Genomic DNA, 27,304 nt, shown 5'->3' with positions numbered 1-27,304 from the left:
TCCCATTCCTAGTTCAGGGTAGGTAGGGCAGAATGGAACTGAAAGAGGCTCCACATGGACCCCCATTCCCAGGTTAAATCCTAGGAGCTGGGGAATGCTGGCCAACAGGTGCCAGAGTCTTCAAGAAGGAAAAGAGCTACCTAAAGTCCCTCAGTGAATGTCTCCCTACCTCACTGCTGGAACTGGTCCCTGTCACCAACAGCCACACTGAGTTCCCCCATGTGTTGAAGCATGGGCGGGGGGGGGGGGGGAGGAGAGGGAGGAAGGAGGGCATTTTGCCAGGAAGCTTTTTGTTTAGGTTTTTTCCCCATTTCTTCCTTAGAAAACTTCTAATATGAGCTCAGGTTCCACATGCCCACCTACAAGTATTCCAGCTGCTTGTACAGCTAAGGCTCTGCTTGTTTACTGAAATATTATCTGCAGAATAAAGGAAACTGTAGAGGATTACTATCAGAATTACAGTATGCATTTTTCATGATTGAAAGAGGGACTTGAGGAGCACAGATGTCATAGTGATGAGTTAGTATAAAAACCAGATACGTAGATTTGAATCGTTTCTAGCAGCTTAAAAGGGAAGTATTTATCCCTGTGCTTTGCAGTGCACAAACAACAAAACAGAGTACAGAATCTAACTCCTGTGGGTTTCTGTAAGCAATAAATAAAATTAATTTTAAGTTTTCACTGCTGATCACTAAAAACTTCCATTTGGAAAGAATAGTTACATTTTTGATGTAGAGTTTCATTTACAGAAAATGGGTTACTTTAACTGAGATTTCATGTCAAACTTCCTTCTATAGGTCTCATAAGGTGAAGACCTTTGCCACATCAACACCACAAAAAATATAAGAGATTCTTCAAACACAATCACCAGAGCAGTCATCAACAGCACAGACCCACCGTACCGGCAGTCACCCAAATAATTTATAGAAAACTGACAGGAATAGCACAGAAGGAAATGTCTTGGGCCAGATGCTCTCCTGTGGCTGAACTCCAGTCAGCATGGTGTGTGCATAGATACAGAAGGGAGTGCCATGAGTGAGCTGGCTCTGGGTCTCTGATTCTGAGGGCTAGTCCCACTCAGGCCCTGTTGAGGGTTAGAGTAGTTGAGGTGCTGCTCTAACTTACACTATTGGTGTAGGGTACTTCACAAAATCTAAATCTTTGGATAATAGCCATAGTAGAGCTTTACTACTTTCTTGTTCCCCATGCTGGGTAAGGATAGAGGTGCACAGCTGGTCCCAAAGCCACCTTGGCCAGCTGTTGAACATGGGGAGTTTTTTTGGGCCACCAGAATTCCCAGATAAACATTTGTGACCAGAACCTGGCTCATTTGCTTCACTTTTACTTTTGGAGATGGTGCGCCAGGTTCCCAGCTGTTTCCCTCTCTCCTGCTAGAAACCAGGAATAGAATGAGGGCAGGGTTAATGTACAGCTCCATAGCTCCTAAGAAAAAGTGGTTTTGCATATGCTTTCTGTTAATAGCTGTGCAATGGAATAGGTCCACAGGTGTCAGTGAAGTTAGCCTGATTTACACGTTACTGAGAGTAGAATTTGACTCCAAGTACAAAAGTTGAACTATGATGATTTGCTTTAGATACTGATATATGTTACAGAAACATTTTCAAAAGTATAAGTGCAAGTACACTCATTCCTAGAAGTACAATGACTATTTTAGTTTCACTCTCACACTTCAATAGCTATTTAACGCAGCTGATTCATACTTGCTCCATAGGCAAGATCCTGCCTGTTTGATGTACTGTATGTGACCTGTGTGACAATTTATAGTCTGCAGAATCTGAATATTTAATTTAAAAACAAAACCAAACCCTCACCTGGCTGGTTGTGAAGAAAACTCTTCAGACATGAACTCAGTCTTCCTGAGTCTGCAGGCAACCTGACATAATAAATCCGGCTCCTTCACAAGCTCCAGTGCAGGGGTGGGGCCAAGGGTGGGAGGGTACATATGAGGAGTGGGAGTCTTTGTACTGTACTTCACTATGAAGGTTTTGGGCTGCTACAGACTGCAAAGAGCCCCATAGTTGCCCCTTTGGGAAGGTGTTGTAAATTAGAGCATGTCCTGGCTGCTCCAATTTATGGAGAGGCCTGTCTTGGTATCCAGAGCAGCCCAAAGTCTTGAAGACATAAAGGTGTTTCATAGCCACCTCTGTCTCTCCTGGAATATACCTTCTAGTCTGTGCTTCCAGGACAGCAGCACACCTTGGTCTCTAAGCAAACTTCATTGACAATAGCAGGAGCTTCTCTGTGCATGGTGGGGAGGATGTAGTCATAAGTGTATACCCTAGTACATTAGACATAATTAAAAATACAACCTGCCCTTCTGACAGAGACTGTTTGACACCCCTGATCCAATCTATGTAATCTAGCTACTGTGTTATTCTGGATGATAATTAGACAGACCTGGTGCAGTTCTATTACTTTTTCTATTACTATTTCACTTGTCAGGCTTAATGAATGAGAGTTTGGGCAATCTTGCTAACTGGCACATCATGGAAATCAAACTTCCTTAAAGCAAGCATTTGAAAAGCTAATGTGACTGATACACTTTAAAGTGACCTCTTAGGCCCTATATCCTTTCCCTGTCATTTAGACAAACAGAAAATAGAATTTATTTTGTTAGTCATGGCTACAGCTTCTTGTCCCTTACTAAATCCTTTCTCGGGAAAAATCTCCCATAGGATTTCTGTTGGAGCAAAAAAGGCAAAATTTGGCTCTTATTTTGCAATTCTTTAAAAAAAAAAAAACAACTTGCAATAAAATGTTGCATCAAAAGGATACAGGTTAAGGTGACACAAGCAGGAAAAATGTAATGAAATCTGTGTTTCATGATGCTGCAGCTACATCCCTTCTTACTAATTTTCACAGTCTATAAAATTCTGGAAAGCATCAGATGTTTGGGGGATGCTATCTGAATCGTCCAATCTTTTAAAGTAGATGGATTTATTGCAGCTATATAAATGTGATTTCTGCCTTAACTTGTGTATTGATAAGCAAGATGGACCATGTGACATCCTCTTGTCAGAGAGCCCAATTCCTTTCTTCATTTGTAGAATTTTGGTGTCACAATTTTGGCAATCGTGGGATATTGCTAGAAAATCCTGCCCCGTCCACAAAAGGTGCCCCGTTGGGCACAAATGCATTGGAGAGTTTTTTCCAACCAACAACATTTGCAGGATCTTGCAGCATGAAAACTACTAGAAGAGCAAAACTGGCCTTTTGTGTACGAATATGCACTAACATTTGGGATATCTGCCTAAGCAGAGACTGTTAATGCACAAAATTATTTTTTCCTAGTGCATGGTTCCTAACATTAACAGGCATAAAAACTGCTCATGCATTCTTCTCAATCTTTCATAGCTCAGCGGTGCTGTAAAATGCTTCTGTTCGTTTTAATTCAGTGAGTAAAAGTTTTGTTGTGTTTCGTACTAAGGGAATTGCATGTGCTATTAGAAAGCACCCAACAGCCGTCTGGCAGAGGCAACTCACTGCATGACAATCCCACAAAAAGAAAGGGTTAAGAAGTTTCATCTTTAGCAAAGCTGTCAAGGCTCTCACAAAGTGGGATAAAACAGAATACCTTTTCCAAATACCTCTCTCTCCCCTCATCTACCCACCTACTTCACTGAGGTTAATGTAGAGGAGAGAGAGAGAGAATCCAGTATCAAGTCCTAAAAAGCTTTACTTTCAGCTCTTCGCTTTCATAAGTGTCTACATTAATTAAAACTTCATTTTCAATCTAAATGAGGTATTATTTTAAAATGATAAAAACACTAAATATTTTTCATTTGGGCAATAATGAGTAAAGAGGAGTGCATTTCCAACCAATTCACATCGATTTGTTGGAGAAGATGATGCTCTTAGGCTTTGTCTTTGGCTCTTCACTCAGCCTTTTCCAGGTAATGTTCAACCCTGGAAGCCATTTAGCTATTTCTAAACCTTTCTTCCCATCAGTGTCTTTACCTCCTGCCAAGCCCTTTTTTAAAATTTTTATTAAAGGGGTTGGTGAACCTTGTGGAATTCAAGATTTTGAAACTTTGCCAATCTGGTTTTGGGAGCTTGCTGAACTATTCTGAATTTATGAGATTCCTGCCCCCTCATCCTCTCCACCCCACAATTTAATTCCATTTGGGATTGTGGTGATTGCTGGGTTTTTTAGCCAAGTAATTACATTTAAAATTTTCCATTGTAAGTGACGCTTCAATTATGTATTAAAGAAACACTAAATCTCTCCCCATGCACAAAAAGGGTATGATTTTTGGGTTACCACAAGTCCTGAGTGACAGGAGGCACATACTTGCACTGCTCCAGGGATGGGACCAGCAGCAGTCATAATTTGGTCCATGATTCTTCTCTTGCTCCAAAGGGTAAAAATCTGTGCTAGATCTTTACCAAGTGCATATTACTTCCCCTTCCACTCTATTTTTACTTGTCTGGCTTCTGAGTTGACTTCTACAACTCTTCATCCCTGCCTGCCTATTTCCCCAGTCATCTGCACAGGTTGGAGAGTAGTGATCCTATAGAGGCTACATTCTTTACCATGCTGTTTCCCACAATGCAGTTGGGCAATCCAAGGGAGTAAAGGGACATATCTTAGAAACCTCCCTTCCTAGCATGGCTGCATATTGTGAGTCATGATCTTGTCCTATGTATAAAATTAGACTGGCAGAAGTGGAGCCCATCTATTATTTATTCATTAGATTGTCCCTCTAGTCTTTATTATTGTCATCATCATCCCTTCAGTACTGCTTTTTCACTCTGCCTACTCTCTGCTCCATTTTTCACCCCTCCCCACTTTTTTATGCCATCTCTTCTAAGTGGAATGCAAATTCAACAGTTTGCATGTCAGAGCCTAACTTTCAAACTCACACCATCCAGTTCAGTTTAAAATGAGGCAAAATGTGTTTGCTCAGGGTATTGTTTCTCTAAAATTCATGAGGCAGAATTTATTCTCTTTTGTCACACTCAGAAGTTTTGTCTTTTGCTTTAGGACCACTGTTTTATAGCAATCCAGTTTAGACGTCTGTAGAGTGATGAAAAGTCGTTAGAGGTTGAAATATCTACCTATTTTTTTTTGCCTTGCCACACTATTATTTGCTTTGTCTAATACATCATGTCCTTGCACTAAACGAAATCAAATACCCTTTTGGGAGCTGGGGCTTAATTCTGAGAGCTATCTTAATTCTGGCTGGTTGTTAGGGAGACTTGTTTTTTGGTTGGCACACTCCCCTAAAGATTTATGCAAATTAAATTGGAATCACACTTTTCCTTAAATGATGATTTTCCACCCTGTTCCTACTAAGATTCTGATTGTGCACTTTATATTTTTTCATTCTACATATTGAAAGGGAGACGTCAACACATATCAAGTTGCAGTGGGGAAGGTCTAGGTTGGATATTTGGAAAAACTATTTCACGAGAAGGGTGGTGAAGTACTGGAATTGGGTTACCTAGGGAGGTGATGGAATCTCCTTCCGTAGAGGTTTTTAAGGCCTGGCTTGACAAAGCCCTGGCTGGGATGATTTAGCTGGGCTTGGTCTTGCTTTGAGCCGGGGGTTGGACTAGATGACTTTCTGAGGTCTCTTCCAACCCTAATCTTCTATGATTTTAAAGTAAAGCATTGAACTAATAGTTTATTTGCTGCAACAGTAACTTTTAAAAGCTCTTTCTCCTTATGGTATTGGAATTAAGAAATTGCAGAGATGTAGGTGTATCCATCCTATCAAGATGGATACACCTTGCTAACAGGTGCTCAGCCCACAAGCACATAGTTAATACATAGTATTTCTCTCACTCTCATGTAAATATTATCACATCCTCAACCAAAACTTTTTCAACATGCTTTGCATATCCTCTAATAATTCAGTTCAGAAACCTCAGCATCACACAACACCTTTATATACTTAATAAGAACAGCTCTGGGGGAGGGGGGAAAATAATAATTTCTTACTACAAGCCACAAACTTTGATTAAAAAAATGAGAGAATATTCAATTACCGCTTGACTTAAAGCTGCATTTTCCACGCTGGTAAATACTGATGGTGTAGTATTTTTCTGGACTTCTCACGAAACATATTTGTTATCATCTCCTTGTTTCACCAATTATTTAAACCCTTCTTACCTATGAACAGATTCCACTCAGTGTCCAAATCGGCCTGATTTGCTAGGCAGCCCTTCATTACGTTGAGGCAGTAGTTGTTGCAAGGTTTCACAGTGGGAAGTCCTCTGCAGTAAGGGCAGTATAACATCTTCATTAGTGCACGGATGCACCCTGGGTTTGGACTGACCTGTGGAGTTTAAGGGTGGTAGAAATGAAAAAGGAGGAAGTAAATTTCCTATCCCATGAGATACTATGTACCTGAGATGCTCCTCAGGCAGTAGATGCAGAAAGGACAGTTTGTGACAGGAGCTTAACCCTTACTAACACCCTCCTGTGTGACTAATCAATTACTGCCAATTATCTTAATTTGGCCGACATCAATGATTTCCAAGAACATAGATGTCAACATTCCCATTTTGACGTCAGTGTAATTCAGCCCCAGATCTCCTGCACAGCGTCTACATGAACAAAGAAAAACAAAGGAAAAATCCAAAGAGTAAGCGGGAAGGTAAGGGAAAGATTCCAACAGGAAGGGAGGGATATTCAAATTTGTTAAGGTGTAAATGGGATATCAGAAGGTCTTTTCAGAACTACATTGCTGTCTTCAAATACCACTTTAATTCCCAAACTCAGATTTTTTTTGGCATTATCTCAAGTAACCAAAAAGAGAGTTTGGAAGGGCAGTTGTGACCCTAAGAGAAGCCAGTGCCAGAAGGCAAGGCACTCCGTGGTATCTAGCAGTGAGTCTCAGCTGACCTGACTAGCTCAGTGAACCCCAACTCAACTGATGTCAGGATATTTATTTAAAAGGTGTCTTTTAATAGATCATTGGAAAACTAGTAATTCACTGATCATTAACATTCTTGTGTGATTCATGTACTGTTAACATATAAAGAATTACAAATATGTGCTGAAAAAGGTGTTTGGCAGGTAGGGCTTCAGGTGCCCTGCCCTAGACAAAGGGATGTCATTCTGCCTGCTTGAATGTGTCTCCAATGTAAATTGAGCGAGGAGAGACAATGGAAGTATATTTACATAAAAGGTAAAAACAAACCATCAACTAGCAACTGGGAGGGGACTGTAAAAATTAACATGGCATCAGCTCTCTGGTGGACACAGCAAGCTGAGCCCCCAAGGAGGGCTTCCTGACTTTGAAAACAAAGATAAACTTTGAGGATAAAAGCAGAGAAATATCATAATAATCCTTCACCTGAGAAGCCAAAGAACCCAAGCGCTTTGGCTCTGTGTTAGATCCTGGCTAAGGACTGACCAGCCATGCTGGAATTTCTTACCAAGCACTGTGGTAAGAAAACTACTTTTGAACAAAAGACTCTAGTTTGTAAAGTTAGGTTTCAGTCGTGGAAGTGTATTGTTACTTTTGTTTGTTTGTAACCGTTTCTATCCCAATTCCTCTACCTGGTATCACTTAAATATCTGTTCTTTGTTAAGAAACTTAATCTTGTTTTATTACACAACCACCTCAGTGCAGTATTTCAAACTGAGGAGTAAAATCCTCAGCCAAACTAACTGGCTGGTGCTGTGCACTGTCTCTTTCAAGGAGCAGCAAACTTGATAAGGTTCTGTGAGTGCTACAGTGAGCAGGACCGAGCACTGCAGAGGAGACTGTTTTGGGAAGACTCAGGTCTGGAAGGGCTGTTGGCGTCACACTGCAAGGAGTAAGCAGGCTGGTGGAAGCCAGGGTGAGGTCACTGTGCTGTGAGTAGGCTGCTGGTGTCAGGGCTCTGAGCCAAAGTCACGCAGCACAGAACCACCCAAGGTTCCAGACCAGGGAGTGACAACCACTTGTGGTCTGAAAGAAATGTCCAGTGCATCACAACGGCACAGCATCCTCTTGATGTAACTTCATTAATGTACCTGACATAACACAGTAGGATTATTCATATTGGGCCTTATCCAAAACTCATTGAAATAACTTGAAAGAATTCCATTGATTTCAATGAACTTTGGATCAGACCCATTGCTACCAGAGGTGATTGTCTAAATTAAGTAATGTTTCTTTGCTATATATACACACTATTAATTACTAATTTGCACGGGAAGTGGATGTTAGTTGTTTGTTGAGGATGAAAGAGAAGATGCAGAAATGTATTTTGAAAGAAGATTTGTGCACAATATCTAAATAACCATGAGACCTTATTTTTGAAATCCCCACCCTCCTATTTCCCTGACTGGTGTTTTTGTTTTGTTCTACATTATATCTGCCATTACAACGTAAACTCTTCAGGGCAAGCACTATGTCTACCTCTATTATTCAGAAAGTGCTTAGCACATTTTGGGAACTATTACAATAAAAAAAGAATAATGATTCCTTGTCACAATGGATTAAAACATATATTTCCCCATGCAATGGTGACCAGCACAGGGACATGGCAGAAATCCATGCTGCTGTCTGCTTTTCAGAATTTTGAAGAGAGCACAGTAATGAACTTTCAAATATTAAAACCATAGAAAGTCTGATTTTCTCTTATCCCTGATGTTAAAACACTGATTTTTGAAGGACTGCTGAGTGTATGTTTAAATGAGACTTTTACATGACACTTTTACATTAATAGGGTTCTGCTAAAAATCATAGTAGATGCTGCTGATTATGCTCAAAGGTGTCTTTTCAATCATTTATAACTTTATTTTTAATTTTTAGTCCTCCAAACCTAGCAAGAGCACTAATCCCCAGTGAGGGGTCTGCTCAGAGTAAGTTTCAACTGTTTTGGCTATAATTCCCCCCACACACACTGTAGATAAACTTTTATGGTTCCTCTATGGTCATGAAAAATGGTTGAGGGAATTTTGCTCAAACTTTCTAAAATCTGAGAGACAGACCAAACATGGAAAAGTTCATTTTAGAAAACAATTTTTTTCAGAAATGTGATGAGCATGTGAAATCAGGCACTTATCTTTGGAAACTGGTATTGCAGCCATAAATAATTTGCTTGCCACTGGCCATCTCTACTTTATGTATTTTCAAAGCTCTCTTCTTCATCCTCATCTTCAAAAACAGACTCTCCCATGTGGTAATTCTTGTCTGCAGACCAGTTTCAGTCAACAAAAGATCATTCTTTCCATTCAGAATTATTTAAAACCCTCAATGGGCTTTTGGGAGCTATTGGATTTTTCCTTTACCAGTCCTCTTGTAACTGATGTTGATGGAGAAGGAGGTAGAGGGGATTTTTAAAATAATTTATTGTAATTGACCCTAAGCCAAAGAAGAGAAATTTACATACTTTTAGGTTTAGAAATAACTCTCAAAAGCTACTTGTAAATATAAATACCAATTATAAAATATTTAACAGATGCACAAGTGCACCTTAAGTTGATGACTATGGTCTGGAATGACCTGCTTATGGCACATGTGCTTAGATTGCTGCTGAGCAATGCACTTAGTTGCAGTTTTGGGTACTCCAGAGAACAAAGCAAATTTGCATATTTTGTCATTTAAGCTTTTAATTTTTTAAATACAATTTTTTAAAAATCCCCTACCTGGTCACCTTCTCCTTGCTGATACACAACACAGCATTAGAAGGGTCCTCCGAGGAGGTTGCCCGCTTGCCTTAGCTGTGAAAGATTAGGAGGGCACCAGATTTTGTATCAGACCTGTGTCTATAGTAGCCTTTGGTTGCTGGCAGCAAAGAAAAGTGTGTGAAGTTCAGTGCATCATCACAAAAGAGAACTTAATATTTCTGTAAATATGTGATTTTACTGAGAATGTTTTACTGGATCGAAGTCATGAAACTGAAAAGTGCTTCACAATATGCAAAATCTGAAAAACATGCACCTGAAGCATACCTCTTAAGCGTGTCAAAATTCAGAGATCATTATCTATGCTGCATAATACCCAGTTAACAGAGAAGAGGATTGTAACAGCAAAATGGTTCTATTACTTCCAGCATTATGAAATAATAGCTCAGCTGTTATCATTTTTGGATAAATGCTAATAAAATTTAAATTGGCTTTTACTTTTTATCACTGGTTTGCAATATGCATAGTCTCCAATGGGGATGAATTCTCTGAGTTGAAATTTGATTCCAGTTATTGCTGATTTCTGATAATGGAAAGCAGACTGAAGCGTACATTTCAAAACCTACTTAATTGACACAGATTCGCTAAAATATTTCTGTTTTCACTTATTTATGGATAAGTTGCAAAATAGTAGCCAGATTTCTGGACAGTCCAATTATATGCTTCAATTACACCTTTCTGAAGCTTGCAAGCATTTATGATTGCTATGTTGAAAGTCCCTGTATAATTAGAGCTGGTCAGGAGATTTTTGACAAAACTTTTCCTTGTCAGAAAAATGCTGATTAATTGAAACCAAAACTGTTTGCGGGAACATTCTGGATTCAGTGAAAGTTTCATTGAGAAAGATCTCTCAGATCCAGAATGGAAATTCAAAAGAGAATGAGAACATCTCAGAATAGCTACTATATTGGTGGTCAGAGTGCTTGCCTAACAGAGGGGGGACCTGGGTTTAAGTTCCTGTTCTGTCTGATAGGGAATAGGGACTTGAACCCAGGTCTCCCACATTGCAGCTAATTGGCCCAACCCCTGGGTTAATGGCTATTCTGGAGTGTCGTTGCTCTCATTTTCATTGAAAAATTTACAGAGGTATCAGTTTCATCCCAATGTGGAATGGGAAAACGTTCAGAACTCTCAAAAATATTTGCAATAGGAAAACCAGCTGTATATGTAATATCCAGATTCTAGTCTATCAGAAATGGATCAAGGAGGTAGTTGTAAGATTCAAATTTGGATCATGCTCAATACTGGGTTCAGGCTGAAGACTTAATCTGAGCGAGGGTTCAGGTTCTGATTCTTTAGCATCTAAATCATTCTTGTGAGATTTTGGGGCCAAAAAAACCCCCAAACTAACCACACCCTCACAAAATGCGTGAAATTTCATCTGTAACCTAATCTGAGAAAGAGAATAGACCCAACCAGTGTTGGGTTGACCAGGATCAAAACCAAACAGCCAACAAATTTATAAATGAAAAAGTTAAGAGTGAAAATTGAACAGTGGGATATACAAGAATAAATATTGTCTTGATTCTGTTTTCTCCTACTCTGTCATTTTACTATATTTATTTAAGACAAAATAATTCCAATTATGACTACAGACAAAACTAGTTTCATTGGGCGATGAGCTCCATCATGTCATATACAAAAATCAAGCTTCTGTGTGCAGAACCATTTAGTTCTTTGACACCATTGATAACAAGGTTTTGGTGATACGAGTATGCTACATCCTCATTGGATCTTGACTCTTGGCTCTATTCCATGTTCTCCCAATGGTCCCCTGCAAAACTATGTCAGAGTTATGATGAACATGTGAAAGGGTGCAACTGGAATACTCAGCATTCTAGTGATGCCCATCAGTGTAACTGTTCCTAGGGAGCTTTAATGAGCCCAAGTAAATTAGAGCAGCCTTAACACTCCTCTTAATTATGCTGGGGGCTGGCCTCTAGCTGCGCCCATGATCAGGGAGTCATGTGTGTATTTGCCCTTCCTCTCCTAGTTCTCCTTAAAAATATTGAAAGATGTTATATCTAGCATAGCCCATTTAAATCAATAAGATTTAAGACCTTATTAAGTGCCAAATTCTATTGTAGCTCACAGGATTACACAAATGTAAGTGATCTCAGAATCTGTCACTAGCAAGCATATGACAACTGTAGGACAAGTTAAGCTAGGGATATAGAAGAAGTGCAGTAGTGCACTCTGTAATGGCTACCTTGCAATAAATATGTGTAAGTTATTCCATTGCTATTTGTCTTTATTCTGTTCACCCACTTTTATAAATCATGCTATGATCAGTCAAAACTAATAGATGCTGGAATACAATTTACAGAAGGCATAAAAGTATAATCTGCCAAGAGATCTGGGTTCCAGAACCACAAGATAAACACAGTCAAACCATAAAGGCACTCTCAACTGCATGTATTTATTTAAAAAGCTTGCTGAAAGCTACCTTATCATTAGGGTCTCCATTATACATGGGCTGTCAGCTGCAATGCTACAACCTCTTTCAAAACCTTTTAAGGGGAAAGACAAGTTTCAGTCATGTCAAAACCACAACGGTATATTACAAGTAGGAGAAGCTTCTTCACCAGTGAAGTAATAACATCACTTTCAATGAAGATGTCATCATGCATATCAATATAGTAATAAACTCCTTGGCACAGGTAATGTGTCTTCTGTGTCCTGTACAGCACCATGCAAGTGACAACTGACAAACATTAGAAGCAAACACAGAGTTAGGGTTGCCAGGCATCAGTTTTTCAACTGGAATGCCTGGTCGAAAAGGGACCCTGGTGGCTCTGGTCAGAACCGCTGACTGGGCTATTAGAAGTCCAGTTGGCAGTGCAGCAGAGGTAAAGCAGGCTCCCTGTCTGCCCTGTCTCCGCGTGACTCCCAGAAGTGACTGGCAGGTCCCTGCGGCCCCTAGGCACAGGGGCAGCTAGGGAGGCTCTGCGTGCTGACCCCACACTGAGCGCCAGCTCTGCAGCTCCCATTGCCTGGGAACCACAGCCAATGGGAGCTGCGGGGGTGGCACTATCTGCCTGGTGTGGCAAATGTAGCCACCTTGCTGTGCCTCAACCTAGGAGCTGGAGGAAGATGCTGGCTGCTTCTGGGATCCACCTGAGGTGAGTGCCACCTGGAGCCCACATCCCCTCCTGCACCTCAACCCCCTGCCCCAGCTCTGAGCCCCCTTCCACACCCTGAATCCCTCCCGGAGCCTCACCCTCACCCACCCCACAACCTCTTGCTCTAGGCCTGATCCCCCTCCTGCACTCTAAATCCCTCCTGCACCTGAACCCCTCATCCCCAACCCCACCCCAGAGCCCGCACCATTCCCACACCCCAATCTCTGCCCCAGCCCAGTGAAAATGAGTGAGTGAGTGAGGGTGGGGGAGAGCGAGTGATGGAATGAGGCGGGGGAGGCGCTCAGAGAAGGGGCAGGGCAACAGTGTTCAGTTTCCTGCAATCAGAAAGTAAGCAACACTACATAGAGCTGTTCACTTTTTAGTGTGCTATTCATTGTGGAACTTATTCTATCACCGCAACAGGCTGAGTTGTCTCCTTATTCCCACTGAACAGTTCCATAGAGCAAACAAATATACATGCATATATCAGGAGTGGCTCACTATTGACTTGCAAATCAAATTTCATCAAATGTGCAGTTTGACGGATACCTGTTCCAACACCTCTATGAACCCTGAGTAAACAAAATTTAAAAAGGAGTAGGCAACAGCTAAAGCAAAAAGAAGTTGAACTTACAATACTTCATAGAACTTACACACAACAGAATTTAAAAAGCAAATGTTTCCATGCTAGAAAAGCTCACAGAATAAAGAGCATAGCTAAGGACCAGCTAACTACTTCCTCTCTCCACAAAGTCTAAATAAGATGGACTTAGGACCAGTGATCCCCTTAGGAACTGGGTGGATACAATAGAGCTCTCTCCACAGACCACAAAGCAGAAGTGAAATTGTTCAACATGGGGGCAGTTTGACTGGTGATTCAGTTCACTCATGGATCCATTGGCCATACGCTGCTCCCTCCCAGGCCATTCCATTACTATGGAGGACGTGCCCAATGAGTTTAATTCCACAGCGCACAGGATGAATAGGCAGTCCCCTACCACCAGTTCCAGTGCCATCAGGGCTCTAGTTGGCTACTGGTGAGCTGCGGGAGAAGGGACAGGTCACAGATCTTCATGTTGAAAAAGGAAAGCAGCAGTAAAAAAGTAGGTTTCAGAGTAACAGCCGTGTTAGTCTGTATTCGCAAAAAGAAAAGGAGTACTTATGGCACCTTAGAGACTAACCAATTTGAGCATAAGCTTTCGATGCATCCGATGAAGTGAGCTGTAGCTCACAAAAGCTTATGCTCAAATAAATTGGTTAGTCTCTAAGCTGCCACAAGTAAAAAGGTAAGATTCAATCAACAAAATATTTCCCTAAAATTAGACTAGTTGATAAACAGCTTGGAGCTGTATTAACTTTTAGGGTAAAGTCTTTGGGGGCAGAATGGGAAGAGGGTGTTCTGTGTACTCCTCATTCTCCAACCCCACACTACTCTCCTATCCAATGCAAGGCCTCTCTCACCCCCAACACACCCAGGCCTCACCCCCTTTCCTAATGTGGGCTTGGAGAGCCCCAGTGGAGCTTAAGAAGTGGAGAGAATGCAGTCATGAAAGTGACTGACCCCCTTCGGCACAGGAAGGATGGGTTCTGCTCACAGAGGGTCCTGCTGCATGTGTCTCCCAGGTGAACGATACGGTCCAGAGTTCCATTTTGTTACTTGCCTGAATCTGCAATGGGCCTGATCCTGAAGTCCTTGCACATCCCAAACTGTCATTGATTCCAGTAAGAGATCTGGGTGTGCAAAGATTGAAGAAAGGATTGACCTCCTCCACATTAATTTAAGTTAACAGGAAAAAAAACAACAAAACAGACACTTCACTCTGCCATGCGACTACAGGAGATGGCTCCCATTATAATCTGCCCAGTTTCTGTTGTGACCACACCCACTTTTTAATGGATACTTTTATACAGCTTACAAAGCTGTGAAATCAATGATTTTGTTCCTTCTTGAGATATGGAAACAAACAAAACTTTTCCTGGCTTTGAGAACTGAAAACCCATCATATACATATACACACACACACACACACACACAAGGCAGAAGAAAAGCAGGCTGAGTAGAGATGGACATCAAGGCATAGCAGGTAGCTCCAAACAAACAAACAATGCAACCCATGAAATGATCAAGAGTTCTGAAGGACAAACTAGAAACTACTCCTTTAAACCTGGACTTTTATGGCCAGTGAAAGACAGTTACAATAATTGTTGACATATTATTTATGCAATTTTAGTGCACAAGTTCCGTCTTTGATACTGTAATTGAAAATACATGCTTAAATATATAGTCATATATAAAATACATACCCAATAGTAAGAAAGAGGAGTAGGGACACTATCTTTCATTTTACTACTAAAAAAGTACTATTAATAACGACTCATCAAGGATACTAAACTACCAATGAAAATGTTGTGAACTGGGTTATCACTCAATATTTTTCAAGGTCTGACTAGCAAATACTCAGAGAGTTAGAAAGCCATTATCAGAATTACAGAAGCCTATTTAAGAAGTCTTCTACCATTCTGATTTTTCATATAGAAATTATAGCTAAATATGAGGAAAACAGAAGGGCAATGGATGTCATGGATTAAACAACACTGGATTCTCTGTTTGGATTATGCATTAGTCTGCATAATGTAAAACGTCTATTTCAAATAGTACATTTACTGCACTTTGACATTGTGTAATCTTATGCTTTTGTTTAGCATCTGTTTTGGACACAAACACTATAAAAGAAACAGATATGAGCCAAAATGGAAACTGCAACTGTAAACCTTGCTGAAATAGGGTGGGATGAATTGGGGTAACATTCAGATTGAAATATATGGAATCACATGTGCTGCTAGGATTCCGGTTATGGGTCTGATCCAAAACAAAAAATGGCTTTTCCTTGTTTTAGTTTAGGTTTGGCCAAAATCTCTCGAGAACACTTCATGCGATTTAGTGCCATTGACCCTACTCCTGATTTGCCCTTGAACACAATTAATATTATTTAATATTTATATTGCAGTAGCACCCAGAGGACCTGACCAGAACTGGGGTCCCATTGTACTCAGTAATGAAACAAACGGGATGTGGAGTTTGTCTACCTCTGAAAAGCCAAACCCTAATCCAGATGTAAAAAGTTCTGCTTCTGCCCATTTCTACATGTTACATATCAGACAATAAAATGAAAAATATCAAAGGTCTGGGTTCTCCTTAACTCTGAAACGCATAGGGGCATTAACTTTAAAATCTGTGCCTTTCTGAATTTCAGTGTTCTTGACAGTGCTCTCTCATCCACAACGCAATGCTGACTTCAAATTTTTACAAACTGCTAACTTGAATGATTATGTAATATATTCTCACTCATCTTTGTGCAATAAAACTTTGAGTTAGAATAAGGTGAAACAAAGATGTACAAGACTACCACAATGATTTTAAATATTCTGTGGATGAAGGTCTTTAACTCTACCATTTGAATATCTGTGAATAACCAAGCAAGCTTGGATACTCCTGTTGACTTTTCAATAGGAGGCTTGCTAAGGTTCCAGTTATTAATTGTCTTTATATATGTTAGCCATAGGAGACTGAGACCCCACAATGAAGACAATGTTTTAAGCAGCAATGTTTTAACCTAAACAGAACAGGAAAATTGTGTGTTGACTTGTTTCAGTCAAAACCCCCCAAACTCTGGTCTGAAAAATCTTTAAAAAATTTCAAGCCATGTTTTATAAAATACAGAAGGAGATCATAGAGACCATGGTGTCTTTAGAATGGAAGGGAGAAAAATATCTATTTGCCTGTGTTAACCAGGGAAATGACAGCATGTCAAGTTTAACAAATGAAATTATTCTTACCTGCCTGTATCATTTTTCAACTTTTTCTCCACAGTCTTTCTACTCAATTATGAATGCAAAAGAAAAGTGAAAATGGAACTGCAAACATACAAGATGAGAGCACTCTATTCTAGGAACCATTTATAGTGTAAGAAAGTCTAATTAAATAATTTCATTTCAGTAGGATCCCATGATAAGAATCTATGGTCTTGCCACTGATCTTGCATTAATTTGTACTTATGTCATCACTAAATCTTGTCACAGTCACACTTTCTTGACATTCTGAATTAACCTTGACAATAACCTTAGCATTAAAATAGAAGCCAGGAAAGTCTTTCCAGTTCACTAAAACTTTCTCCCTCTCCAAACACTTCCAGGACTGCTCTATGAAATAAATTTTATTCAGCAGAATTCATGTATACAACATATCTTCATTTTTAAAAGATGTAATGATTCTTGTCCAAAAAAGGTCTACCATGATACAAAGGGTGGGGGGGGAGGGGAGATGTTCTTAGCTTATTTGAGACTTTGCTGACAAAGCAATTTCCTTTCCCCTTAATTCCTGCATGTATAAATAATTATATTTTTATTTCAGTCATAAATCAACATACTTGTAAAAAATTACACAAGCCGGAGGATGGAGATGGAGGATGGAGATTCTACCACCTCCCTAGGTAACCCATTCTAGTGCTTCACCACCCTCCTATTGAAATAGTGTTTCCTAATATCCAACCTAGACCTCCGACACTGCAACTTGAGACCTGCTACATTGCATCTTGTTCTGTCATCTGCCACCACCGAGAACAGCTGAGCTCCATCCTCTTTGGAACCCCCCCTTCAGGTAGTTGAAGGCTGCTATCAAATCCCCTCTTACTCTTCTCTTCTGCAGACTAAACAAGCCTAGTTCCCTCAACCTCTCCTTGTAAGTCATGTGCCCCTGCTCCCAATCATTTTCATTGCCCTCCACTAGACTCTCTCCAATTTGTCTACATCCTTTCTGTAGTGGGGGACCCAAAACTGGATGCAATACTCACCGGTGCCCAATAGAGGGGAATAATCACTTCCCTCGATGTGCTGTCAATGCTCCTACTAATGCAGCCCAATATGATGTTAGCCTTCTTGACAAGGACACGCTGTTGACTCATATCCAGCTTCTTATCCACTGTAATCCCCAGGTCCTTTTCTGCAGAACTGCTACTTAGCCAGTCGGTCCCCAGCCTGTAGCGGTGCATGGGATTCTTCTGCCCTAAGTGCAGGACTCTGCACTTGTCCTTGTGAACCTCATCAGATTTCTTTTGGCCCAATCCTCTAATTTGTCTAGGTCCCTCTGTATCCTATCCCTACCTTAGAGCATACCTTCTCCCAGCTTAGTGTCATCTGCGAACTTGCTGAGTGTGCAATCCATCCCATCATCCAGATCATTGATAAAGATGTTGAACAAAACCAGCCCCAGGACCAACCTCTGGGGCACTCCGCTTGATACCGGCTGCGACCTAGACATCAAGCCGTTGATCACTACCCATTGAGCCCGACAATCTAGACAGCTTTCTATCCACCTTATAGTCCATTCATCCAATCCATATGTTTTTAATTTGCTGGCAAGAATGCTGAGAGAGGTGATAAATTTTCTCCTTTGTCTTGGCTTTTGTTTACTAAGTGAGACCTTGTGGTCCTATACAGAGAAGATTTTTCTGCTCCTCATCTCTCACTACAGTTTTGATTAAGAAAATCCTTTTAGTGCCATTTTTACAGTTTTAAAGTAACTTGAATCTGTGACCAGACAGGTAGATGGTACTTGTGGATTGACTACACTCTGGATAAAGAGACCTATGAAGGAATGATAATCCACATGAAGGGAGCCTTTTTCATTTCTAAAATGTTAAACAAATTCTTCCAAACCTTTCCAAGTACTTAACATATGTAATTTAGCACAGAAGATTGATAATCCTTCCCCTTGAAGAAAATCAATACAATAAGTAGGATCTTTTGATTGGAAAACAAACAAAACAAAATAAAAACAGTTACAGCTGCTTCTTGTATTGCACAAAAGGCCAGGATAAACTGGTCTATGGAGTTATATGAAAATGCTTACCCTCATCTTTAACTCAGTTTTGATAAAAGTGTGGGCCAAGGAGATTACAGGTCCCACTATCCATCTTGATCCCAGTGCCTGTCTAGGCTCAGCCGCTTGGATCTAGATAGTGTTGAGCCAGGTATGGACGGGGACAGTGGGCAACCAGATGTTTGTCTGATAGTCTTTGCCACTCTCTGCTGTTGAACACTACATAGAATGTCCCATGAGAACACTGCAGGCTTCCAAGCGTTTGGATCAAACTCCAAGAGAACAAAGAAAAGGGAAAATTTTAATTAACTTTCTTCCTGTTCCTTACATGTTATTGGTATTGTTCTGTTTATATGTATATGCCAGGAGAGGTATGCAGGATAATCATTACACATAACATCCGTGAATGAATGAGTGAATTCAATGAAACATCTGACAGGAAGATTTATACCTACTGCAGCTTGGCTTCTAATGAACTTTTTGTTTACTTTTCCTTCTTATATTAATGCTCTTATTTTAGCTACATCAGTAACAACTATATTTAAAAAAAATTCATCATGCTAAAATGTTTATTTATTGAGAAGATTCAAGAGGACAGCATCAGAGGCATTTCAAGGCCAAAACCTATTCCAATTAGTTTAGATAGTGTAACGGTAAGTATCTAATTTCACATCAGCTGAAGTCATATGAATGGCAAAATTCCTAAATCTGTCTCCTTTTGTGGAATTGTCTAGGGGATTATTTATCAGCTATTACATTTGCTACATCTAAATGAGAAGAGAAACTAAAGAAATAGGACCTTAGCAATCCTGTGAGGTATTAAACACTCTGAACTGACCAGCAGTCAGTGAGAGTTGAGGGAGATGCCCAGCTCCTCATAGGACTGAGTCCTAAGAGTATAAGAAATGCGCTATGAAAGTTGTTGAATGTCGTAAAGTCTCAGCCAACATAATATACATTTTTTAAATAGCTTTTTTTGGTTTCATTAGTAGCAGTTGTTCCTTTGTTAACCGTCTGTTTTCTTTTCCTTTGCCGTCCTGGATGGCACTTGGAGAGGTCACACAACAGAAGTTTCATAAGCTGCTTCAAGCAGATGTCAAAGCAAAATATACAGCATTCTTCATTTTCAGTGTCCATGTACTGTCCTGTAGAGAAGTTACCATCACAAAACTGCTGCATACTGAAGTCTTAGCCTATGTGTTTATAGGTTAATGCCTGGCTAGCATGGCCAAGAAAATAGTGTTAGAATCATAGAACCGTAGGACTGGAAGGGACCTTGAGAGTTCTTCTAGTCCTATCTTCTGCACTCATGGCAGAACTAAGTATTATCTAGACTGGTGACGGGCAACCTGTGGCCCGCACATGGCCCGTCAGGCCAATCCGCCGTCAGGCCATGAGACAGTGTGTTTACATTGACCGTCCACAGGAACAGCCACCCGCAGCTCCCAGTGGCCGCGGTTTGCCATTCCTGGCCAATGGGAGCTGTGGGAAGTGGGCCAGCCTGTGCCTCTTCCTGCAGCTGCCATTGGCTGGTAACTGGACACAATACACCAGTTGAGGCCTAATCAGCTCAGACTAGAGTGGAAGAATTACTTCTCATGCCTTGCTTATAACTCTCCTGCTAATACACTCCAGAATGACATTCGCTTTTTATGCAACAGTGTTACACTGTTGACTCATATTTAGCTTGTGATCCACTATGACCCCCAGAACCCTTTCCGCAGTACTCCTTCCTAGGCAGTCATTTCCCATTCTGATAAATCATCCAGTAACCAGGATAACTTATTACCTATAAGCAAAGCTCTGTGTGTCACAGATTCCATGACTTTCCATGACCTCTGTGACTTCTGCAACAGCTGGTGTGGCTGGCTCTGGGGCTGCCCAAGCAGATCAGGCAGTCCCTGGGCCAGCCGCACTGGCCTCTGCTGGGGCAGTTTGGGTGTGGGAGGGGGCTCAGGGCTGAGGCAAGGATGCTGGGTGGTGCTTACCTCAGGGGCACTCCCCAGAACGAGCTGGCATGTCCCTGCAGTTCCTAGGCAGAGGGGAGAGGGGGCTCCCTGCTGAGTGCTGATGCTGCCCCCACAGCTCCCATTGGCTGCGGTTCCCAGCCAAGAAAAGCTGCAGAGCTGGAGCTCCTGGCTGGGGCAGCGCAGAGAGCCCCCTGGCCTTCCCTCTCCCTAGAAGCTGCAGGAACATGCAGAGCCAGGTAGGGCGCCTGCCAGCCCTGCCAACACTCTCCCACAGCACCAACAGGGATCCACGGCCTGCCCACTTCACCCCCAGGCCTTGCAGTGCTGCCTGCCTTCCCCCCAGGACCAGTAGGACTTGTTGATTTTCAGAGTGGTTTGTCATTTCCCATTTCGAGTTTAAGCAGGAGTGGTGCAGGTGAGCCATGCAAAAGTGGTATGTATGTTCCACGAGGATCATGCAGTCTGTGCAGGCTGTAGAGACAGTGGTTCATTCTTCTGCATTTGTTTGTCATTTTTAGCTTTTGATTTTGCATTGCTAGTTTTGATAAATCAGATTAGTCACATGGGGACGAGGAAGTTAAGTGGAAATTTTCTCATGTAAAATTAAAAAAAATGATTTTAGAAAATAGATTTCAAAAATAAAAATGTTTAAAACTTTGCAGAAAATTTTGAAAAACAAAACCTGCCAATTTTGAAAATGAGCAAAACCAAAATGCTTAAAAAATTTCTATAATCCCACAAAAATTTCATTTCCATTTTCAGTTCTTAACCAGGGTTAGCTTGAGTGGCTGGAAGTTAGAAAAAAGAAGTCTTTTACTTGAAAGCTGAGCAAAATTGTTCTGGAAACCAGAGAGAGAAAAAATTAATTAAAAAGTTGTATTAAAAGCGAATGTTAAAAAATTATATAATACACAGGTTAAGAAAAGAGAGGGTGTGTACATCTGGGTATAGTGCTTAGATTATCCACAAATACACAGTTTGTTTTAAAGGTCATAAGATACATATAGTGCATAATCAGCAGTAACCCAAATTTAAGTGAATAAATTTAACAATACAGTTTAGATATTAGCATCCAAGTATTTGGGTACATCACTCATGAAAAGTTATACAGAGAGTTGGTGGTGGAAAGCAAATATATGAGTGATGATTGTCCCTCGGTAATTGAGGATTTAGGGTAGGTTGTCTATTTAGAAAATACAATCCATCAGGGAAGTATTTCAGTTACTTTCCCGACAGCGGCTCTCATCAACACTCCAGCTCATCCCTCCTGATATTGCAGATGTCCGGTGATGTATTGTAGATAGATGTCCCTCGACCACCTGAAGATCTACATGCCCTATAGCCCCAATGTACTTTTTACAAAGCCACTTTCAGAGTAGAACCACACTTTAATACATAATATTTGGTCTTATCTCAAGTGGCCACTTAATTCAAGTTTCATGCTTTCATATTAAATAGGCCACTAAAGCAAGTCAAATTTACCAGAAATCTTACTAATGAAGACTGCTATTAAATAGAAGGATGCATACTATTAAAACTCTCATTTATGTAAAATATGTTGCTGTAATTCTTTATGAATTACAAGTGAGAATTTAATTAATATGCTTTCATGTAAACATGGTTGTATTATCATCATCACTGATAGATGTTGTCTGTTATTACCCAGTGATGTATCTGATCACTTGCTCTGCACAGAGAAACTATAATAGAGAATAGAGAATTTTGTGAGCTCTGCATGACATCCATCTTTAACTTTATACAAGGCTCTTTTCTTTTCCCAAATGAAATATGTGAATTAAATACTTTACAAAACAGATATTAAGTGTTCTCTCACTTTGGAAACTTTGAGCTACCAAAATAATTTCCACAGAAGATAAAAATCAGAACTGACTAATAGAATCACTTTGTGTTTGGATGACCTTATTTCTAAAGATTTCTGTGGAACTCATCACTACAATAAGTACCTGACAAATATTAATAAATGAAACAATGCAAGAAAGAATTGTTTGACCCTATTATACAGACAAGGAAACTGGGGCACAGACATCCTCATTCTAGAAAGAACTTAAGCATGTGCTTATGTTCATCCCTGATCAGGAAAAACATTAAAGTGCATGCTTAACTTAAATCTATGGAATTTAAGCTTACCTTTAAAGTAATTTCCTGAATACTGATGCTTTTCATGAACTGGGGCCAGAGGTCAGCTTTACTGAGGTAAAACTACCATCTGTCTTTGCTAGGATTTTACAATGAGATAGCTCTCTCACATTTGCTACCTTGTTGCTAGAACTGGGTGCGAATTTTCCAGACATATTTTTTCAGTGGATAATGTGCCTTCTACAAAACTGGAATTTTCTGAGAAAATTGATGATTCTTAATCAGGGTCTGTTTGAGTTACTAGAGTGCATCATGGGAGATGTAGTCCAGTAGGTTAGATTTGAAACAGAAATTAGATGGCAAATAATTAAGTTAACATCAGTACTGTCTCCCATCATAACCATACCAGAAGGAATAATAAAATGGAGGACACAGTGCCTTCAAGACTCCCAGGATCCTGTTGCTAGTGCTCATGTGCTGATGAAAATAATACAAAGCTACAAAATTACAAACAATGAAATACACCAGGAGCAGCAAAGAACATAAGAACAGCCGTACTGGGTCAGACCATAGGTCCATTTAGCCCAATATCCTGTCTTCTGACAGTGGCCAATGCCAGGTGCCCCAGAGGGAATGAACAGAACAGGTAATCTCAAGTGATCCATTCCCTGTCGACCATTCCCAGCTTCTGGCAAACAGAGGCTGTGGACATCATCCCTGCCCAGCCTGGCTAATAGCCATTGACGGACCTATCCTCCATGAATTTATCTAATTCTTTCTTGAACCCTGTTATAGTCTTGGCCTTTACAACATCCTTTGGCAAAGAGTTCCACAAATTGACCATGCATTGTGTGAAGAAATACTTCCTTTTGTTTTATACCTGCTGCCTATTAATTTCATTTGTTGACCCCTAGATTTTATGTTATGAGTAAATAACACTTCCTTATTTGCTTTCTCCATGCCCAACATGATTTTATAGACCTCTATCATATCTCTCCTTAGTCATCTCTTTTCCAAGCTGAAAAATCCCATTCTTATTAATCTCTCCATATTCAGAAGCTGTTCCATACCCCTAATCATTTTTGTTGCCCTTTTCTGAACCTTTTCCTATTCCAATGTACTTTTTCGAGATGGGACGACCCTATGTGCCTGCAGTATTCAAGATGTGGGCATACCATGGATTTATATAGAGGCAATGTGATATTTTCTGTCTTATGTATTATTTATCCCTTCCTAAATGATGCCCAACATTCTGTTAGCTTTTTTGACTGCCACATTCACATTGAGTGGATGTTTTCAGAGAACTGTCCACCATGACTCCAAGATCTCTTTCTTGAGTGATAACAGCTAATTTAGACCCCATCATTTTATATATATAGTTGGGATTATGTTTTCCAGAGAGCGTTAGAGGTATAAAAGAAAATCAAAATCACTGTCTGCCAGTGTAAGGTCCTTCTCTTACTGTGACAGTCTGAGGCCCTGTTCTTAGGCTAAGACCTTTGGCTAAGCGACAGAGGCAGCCATAAGCTGGGAAGCGACCGGTCACATCCTCACATTCCAAACTAGTCACATTGAAAGAAGGTGCTATTGGGCTGTTAGGAATACAATCCTGTCCTGATAGTGCCTATCACCTCCAGAGAAAGGGAAGTGCCTAGAAGATGTAAAAGAAAATTTAGGTTGATAGTTTTCTGTCTGGTAAGAACTCACTTATCAATAGACACAGCTGGGAAACTCTTACGTCTTTGACAGGTTTCAGAGTAACAGCCGTGTTAGTCTGTATTCGCAAAAAGAAAAGGGGTACTTGTGGCACCTTAGAGACTAACCAATTTATTAGAGCATAAGCTTTCGTGAGCTACAGCTCACTTCATCAGATGCATATCGTGGAAACTGCAGCAGACTTTATATATACAGAGAGAATATGAACCAATACCTCCTCCCACCCCACTGTCCTGCTGGTAATAGCTTATCTAAAGTGAGTACCCCTTTTCTTACGTCTTTATAGATTTAGTTGTGAAATCCTCACTTCTGTATTGTTTTGTCATTATAGTTCCCACTTTGCTATTGTTTATTGGCATGGTCTCTGTCTGGTTCTGTGATTGTTTCTGTCTGCTGTATAATTAATTTTGCTAGGTGTAAACTAATTAAGTGGTGGGATATAACTGGTTAGCTAATCATGTTACAATATGTTAGGATTTGTTAGTTAAATTTCAGTAGAATGATTCACAAAAAGAAAAGGAGTACTTGTGGCACCTTAGAGACTAACCAATTTATTTGAGCATAAGCTTTCGTAAGGTATAGCTAAGAATATTACTATATAAATTAGGGACAAACAGGAAGTAAGTTGGGATTCGAAAATAAGGAAAAAGGAACTTGGATTTAAGCTTGCTGGAAGTTCACCCCAATAAACATCAAATTGTTTGCACCTTCGGACTTTGGGTATTTTTGCTTTCTGTTCATGCGAGAAGGACCAGGGAAGTGGGAGAGTGAAGGAATAAGCTCTTTAACAGACTGGTCCCAGTACAGACCCTTGGGGGACACCACTATTTACCTCTCTCCATTCTGAAAACTGACCATTTATTCCTACTCTTTGTTTCCTATCTTTTAACCAGTTACTGATCCATGAGAGGACCTTCCCTCTTATCCCATGATAACTTAATTTGCTTAAGAGCCTTTGGTGAGGGAACTTTTCAAAGGCTTTCTGAAAATTTAAGTACACTATATCCAGTGGACCCCCTTCGAAGAATTTGAGTAGATTGGTGAGGCATGATTTCCCTTTGCAAAAAATCCTGTTGACTCTTCCCCAACAAATTATGTTCAGCTATGTGTCTGACAATTTTGTTCTTTACTATAAGTTCAACCAGTTTGCCCAGTATTGAAGTCATGCTTACTGGCCTGTAATTGCCAGGATCAGCTCTGGAGCCCTTTTTAAAAATTGGCATCACATTAGCTAACCTCAAATCATCTGGTACAGAAGCTGATTTAAATGACAGGTTACAAAGCACAGTTAGTGGTTCTGCAATTTCACATTTGAGTTCCTTCAGAAGTCTTGGGTGAATACCATCTGGACCTGGTGACTTATTACTGTCTAGTTTATCAATTTGATCCTAAACTTCCTCTAATGTCACCTCAATCTGGGAGAGTTCCTCAGATTTGTCACCAAAACAAGAATGGCTCAGGTCTGGGAATCTCCTTCACATCCTCAGCTGTGAAGACCAATGCAAAGAATTCATTTAGTTTCTCTGCAATGGCCTTATTGTCCTTGAGTGCTCCTTTAGCATCTTGATCACCTGGTGGCCCCAGTAGTTGCTTAGCAGGCTTCCTGCTTCTGATGTGCTTAAATTTTTTTTTGCTATTATTTTGAGTCTTTGACTAACTGTTCTTCACAAAAATTTTGGCCTTCCTAATTATACTTTTACACTTCACTTGCCACAGTTTATTCTCCTTTCTATTTTCCTCACTAGGATTTAACTTCCACTTTTTAAAGGATACTTTTTGCCTCTCACTGCTTCTTTTACTTTGTTGTTTAGCCATGGTGGCCCTTTTTTGGTTCTCTTACTAGGTTTTTAAATTTGGGGTATACATTTAAGATGAGCCTCTATTATGGTGTCTTTAAAAAGTTTCCATGCAGCTTGCAGGGATTTCACTTTTGGCACTGTAACTTTTAATTTCTGTTTAACTAACTTCCCCATTTTTGTGCAGTAGTCCCCTTTTCCGAAATTGAATGCTCCTGTGTTAGGCTGCTGTGGTGTTTACCCCACCACCAGCTATATTCACCTCTTGGACCAGATCCTGTTCTCCACTTAGGACTAAATCAAGAATTGCCTCTCCTCCTGTGGGTTCCAGGACCAGAGGTGAAAGTAAGCTGGTCTAGTCCGGCATACCGGCAAGAACCGGTACACCATGCTGGACCGGACCGGCTTCCTCAGGCCGACAATTTAAAGGGCCCGGGGCTCCTGGCAGTGGCCGGAGCCCTAGGCCCTTTAAATTGCCACCAGAGCCCCACTGGCAGAGCCCCTGGGTAGCGGAGGCAGGGCGGGTGGTGATTTAAAGGGCCCGGGGATTTAAAGGCTCCACCTCTTCTGGTTCAGGTCATGCCCCCTGCTCAGGACTCCGGCATACCGGTAAGTCCTTTAAATTGCTTTCACCCCTGTCCAGGACTAGCTGCTCCAAGAAGCAGTCATTTAAGGTGTCAAGAAACTTTATCTCTGCATCCTGTCCTGAGGTGATATGTACCCAGTCAATATGGGGATAATTGAAATCCCCCACTATTATTGAGCTTTTTATTTTTATAGACTCTCTAATCTCCCTGAGCATTTCACAGACACCGTCACGATCCTGGTCAGGTGATCGGTAGTATATCCCTACTGCTATATTCTTATTATTCAAGCATGGAATTACTATCCATAGAGATTCTATGGTACAGTTTGTTCATTTAAGATTTTTACTTCATTTGATTCTATGCTCTTTCACATATAATGCCATTCCCCCACCAGCATGACCTGTTCTGTACTTCCGATATATTTTGTACTGTGGTATTACTGTGTCACATTGATTATCCTCATTCCACCAAGTTTCTGTGATGCCTATT

The 27,304-nt window shown here is 40.5% G+C and overlaps 1 protein-coding gene across 1 annotated transcript in view; it reads right to left on the bottom strand.

The window, feature by feature from the left end:
• GPC6 (glypican 6) overlaps positions 1-27,304 on the bottom strand; it is a 1,111,975-nt gene that overhangs the window by 273,159 nt on the left and 811,512 nt on the right. The window contains exon 4 of the mRNA XM_073347752.2: positions 6,137-6,302. Coding sequence (XP_073203853.1) covers positions 6,137-6,302 — 166 coding nt within the window. The remainder of the gene's footprint in view (positions 1-6,136; positions 6,303-27,304) is intronic.

The sequence above is a fragment of the Lepidochelys kempii genome, chromosome 1, assembly GCF_965140285.1.
Source record: "Lepidochelys kempii isolate rLepKem1 chromosome 1, rLepKem1.hap1, whole genome shotgun sequence".
NCBI classification, from domain to species: Eukaryota; Metazoa; Chordata; order Testudines; family Cheloniidae; genus Lepidochelys; species Lepidochelys kempii.
The sequence above is the reverse complement of the archived record's forward strand: the minus strand, read 5'-3'. Positions and strand labels throughout refer to the sequence as shown.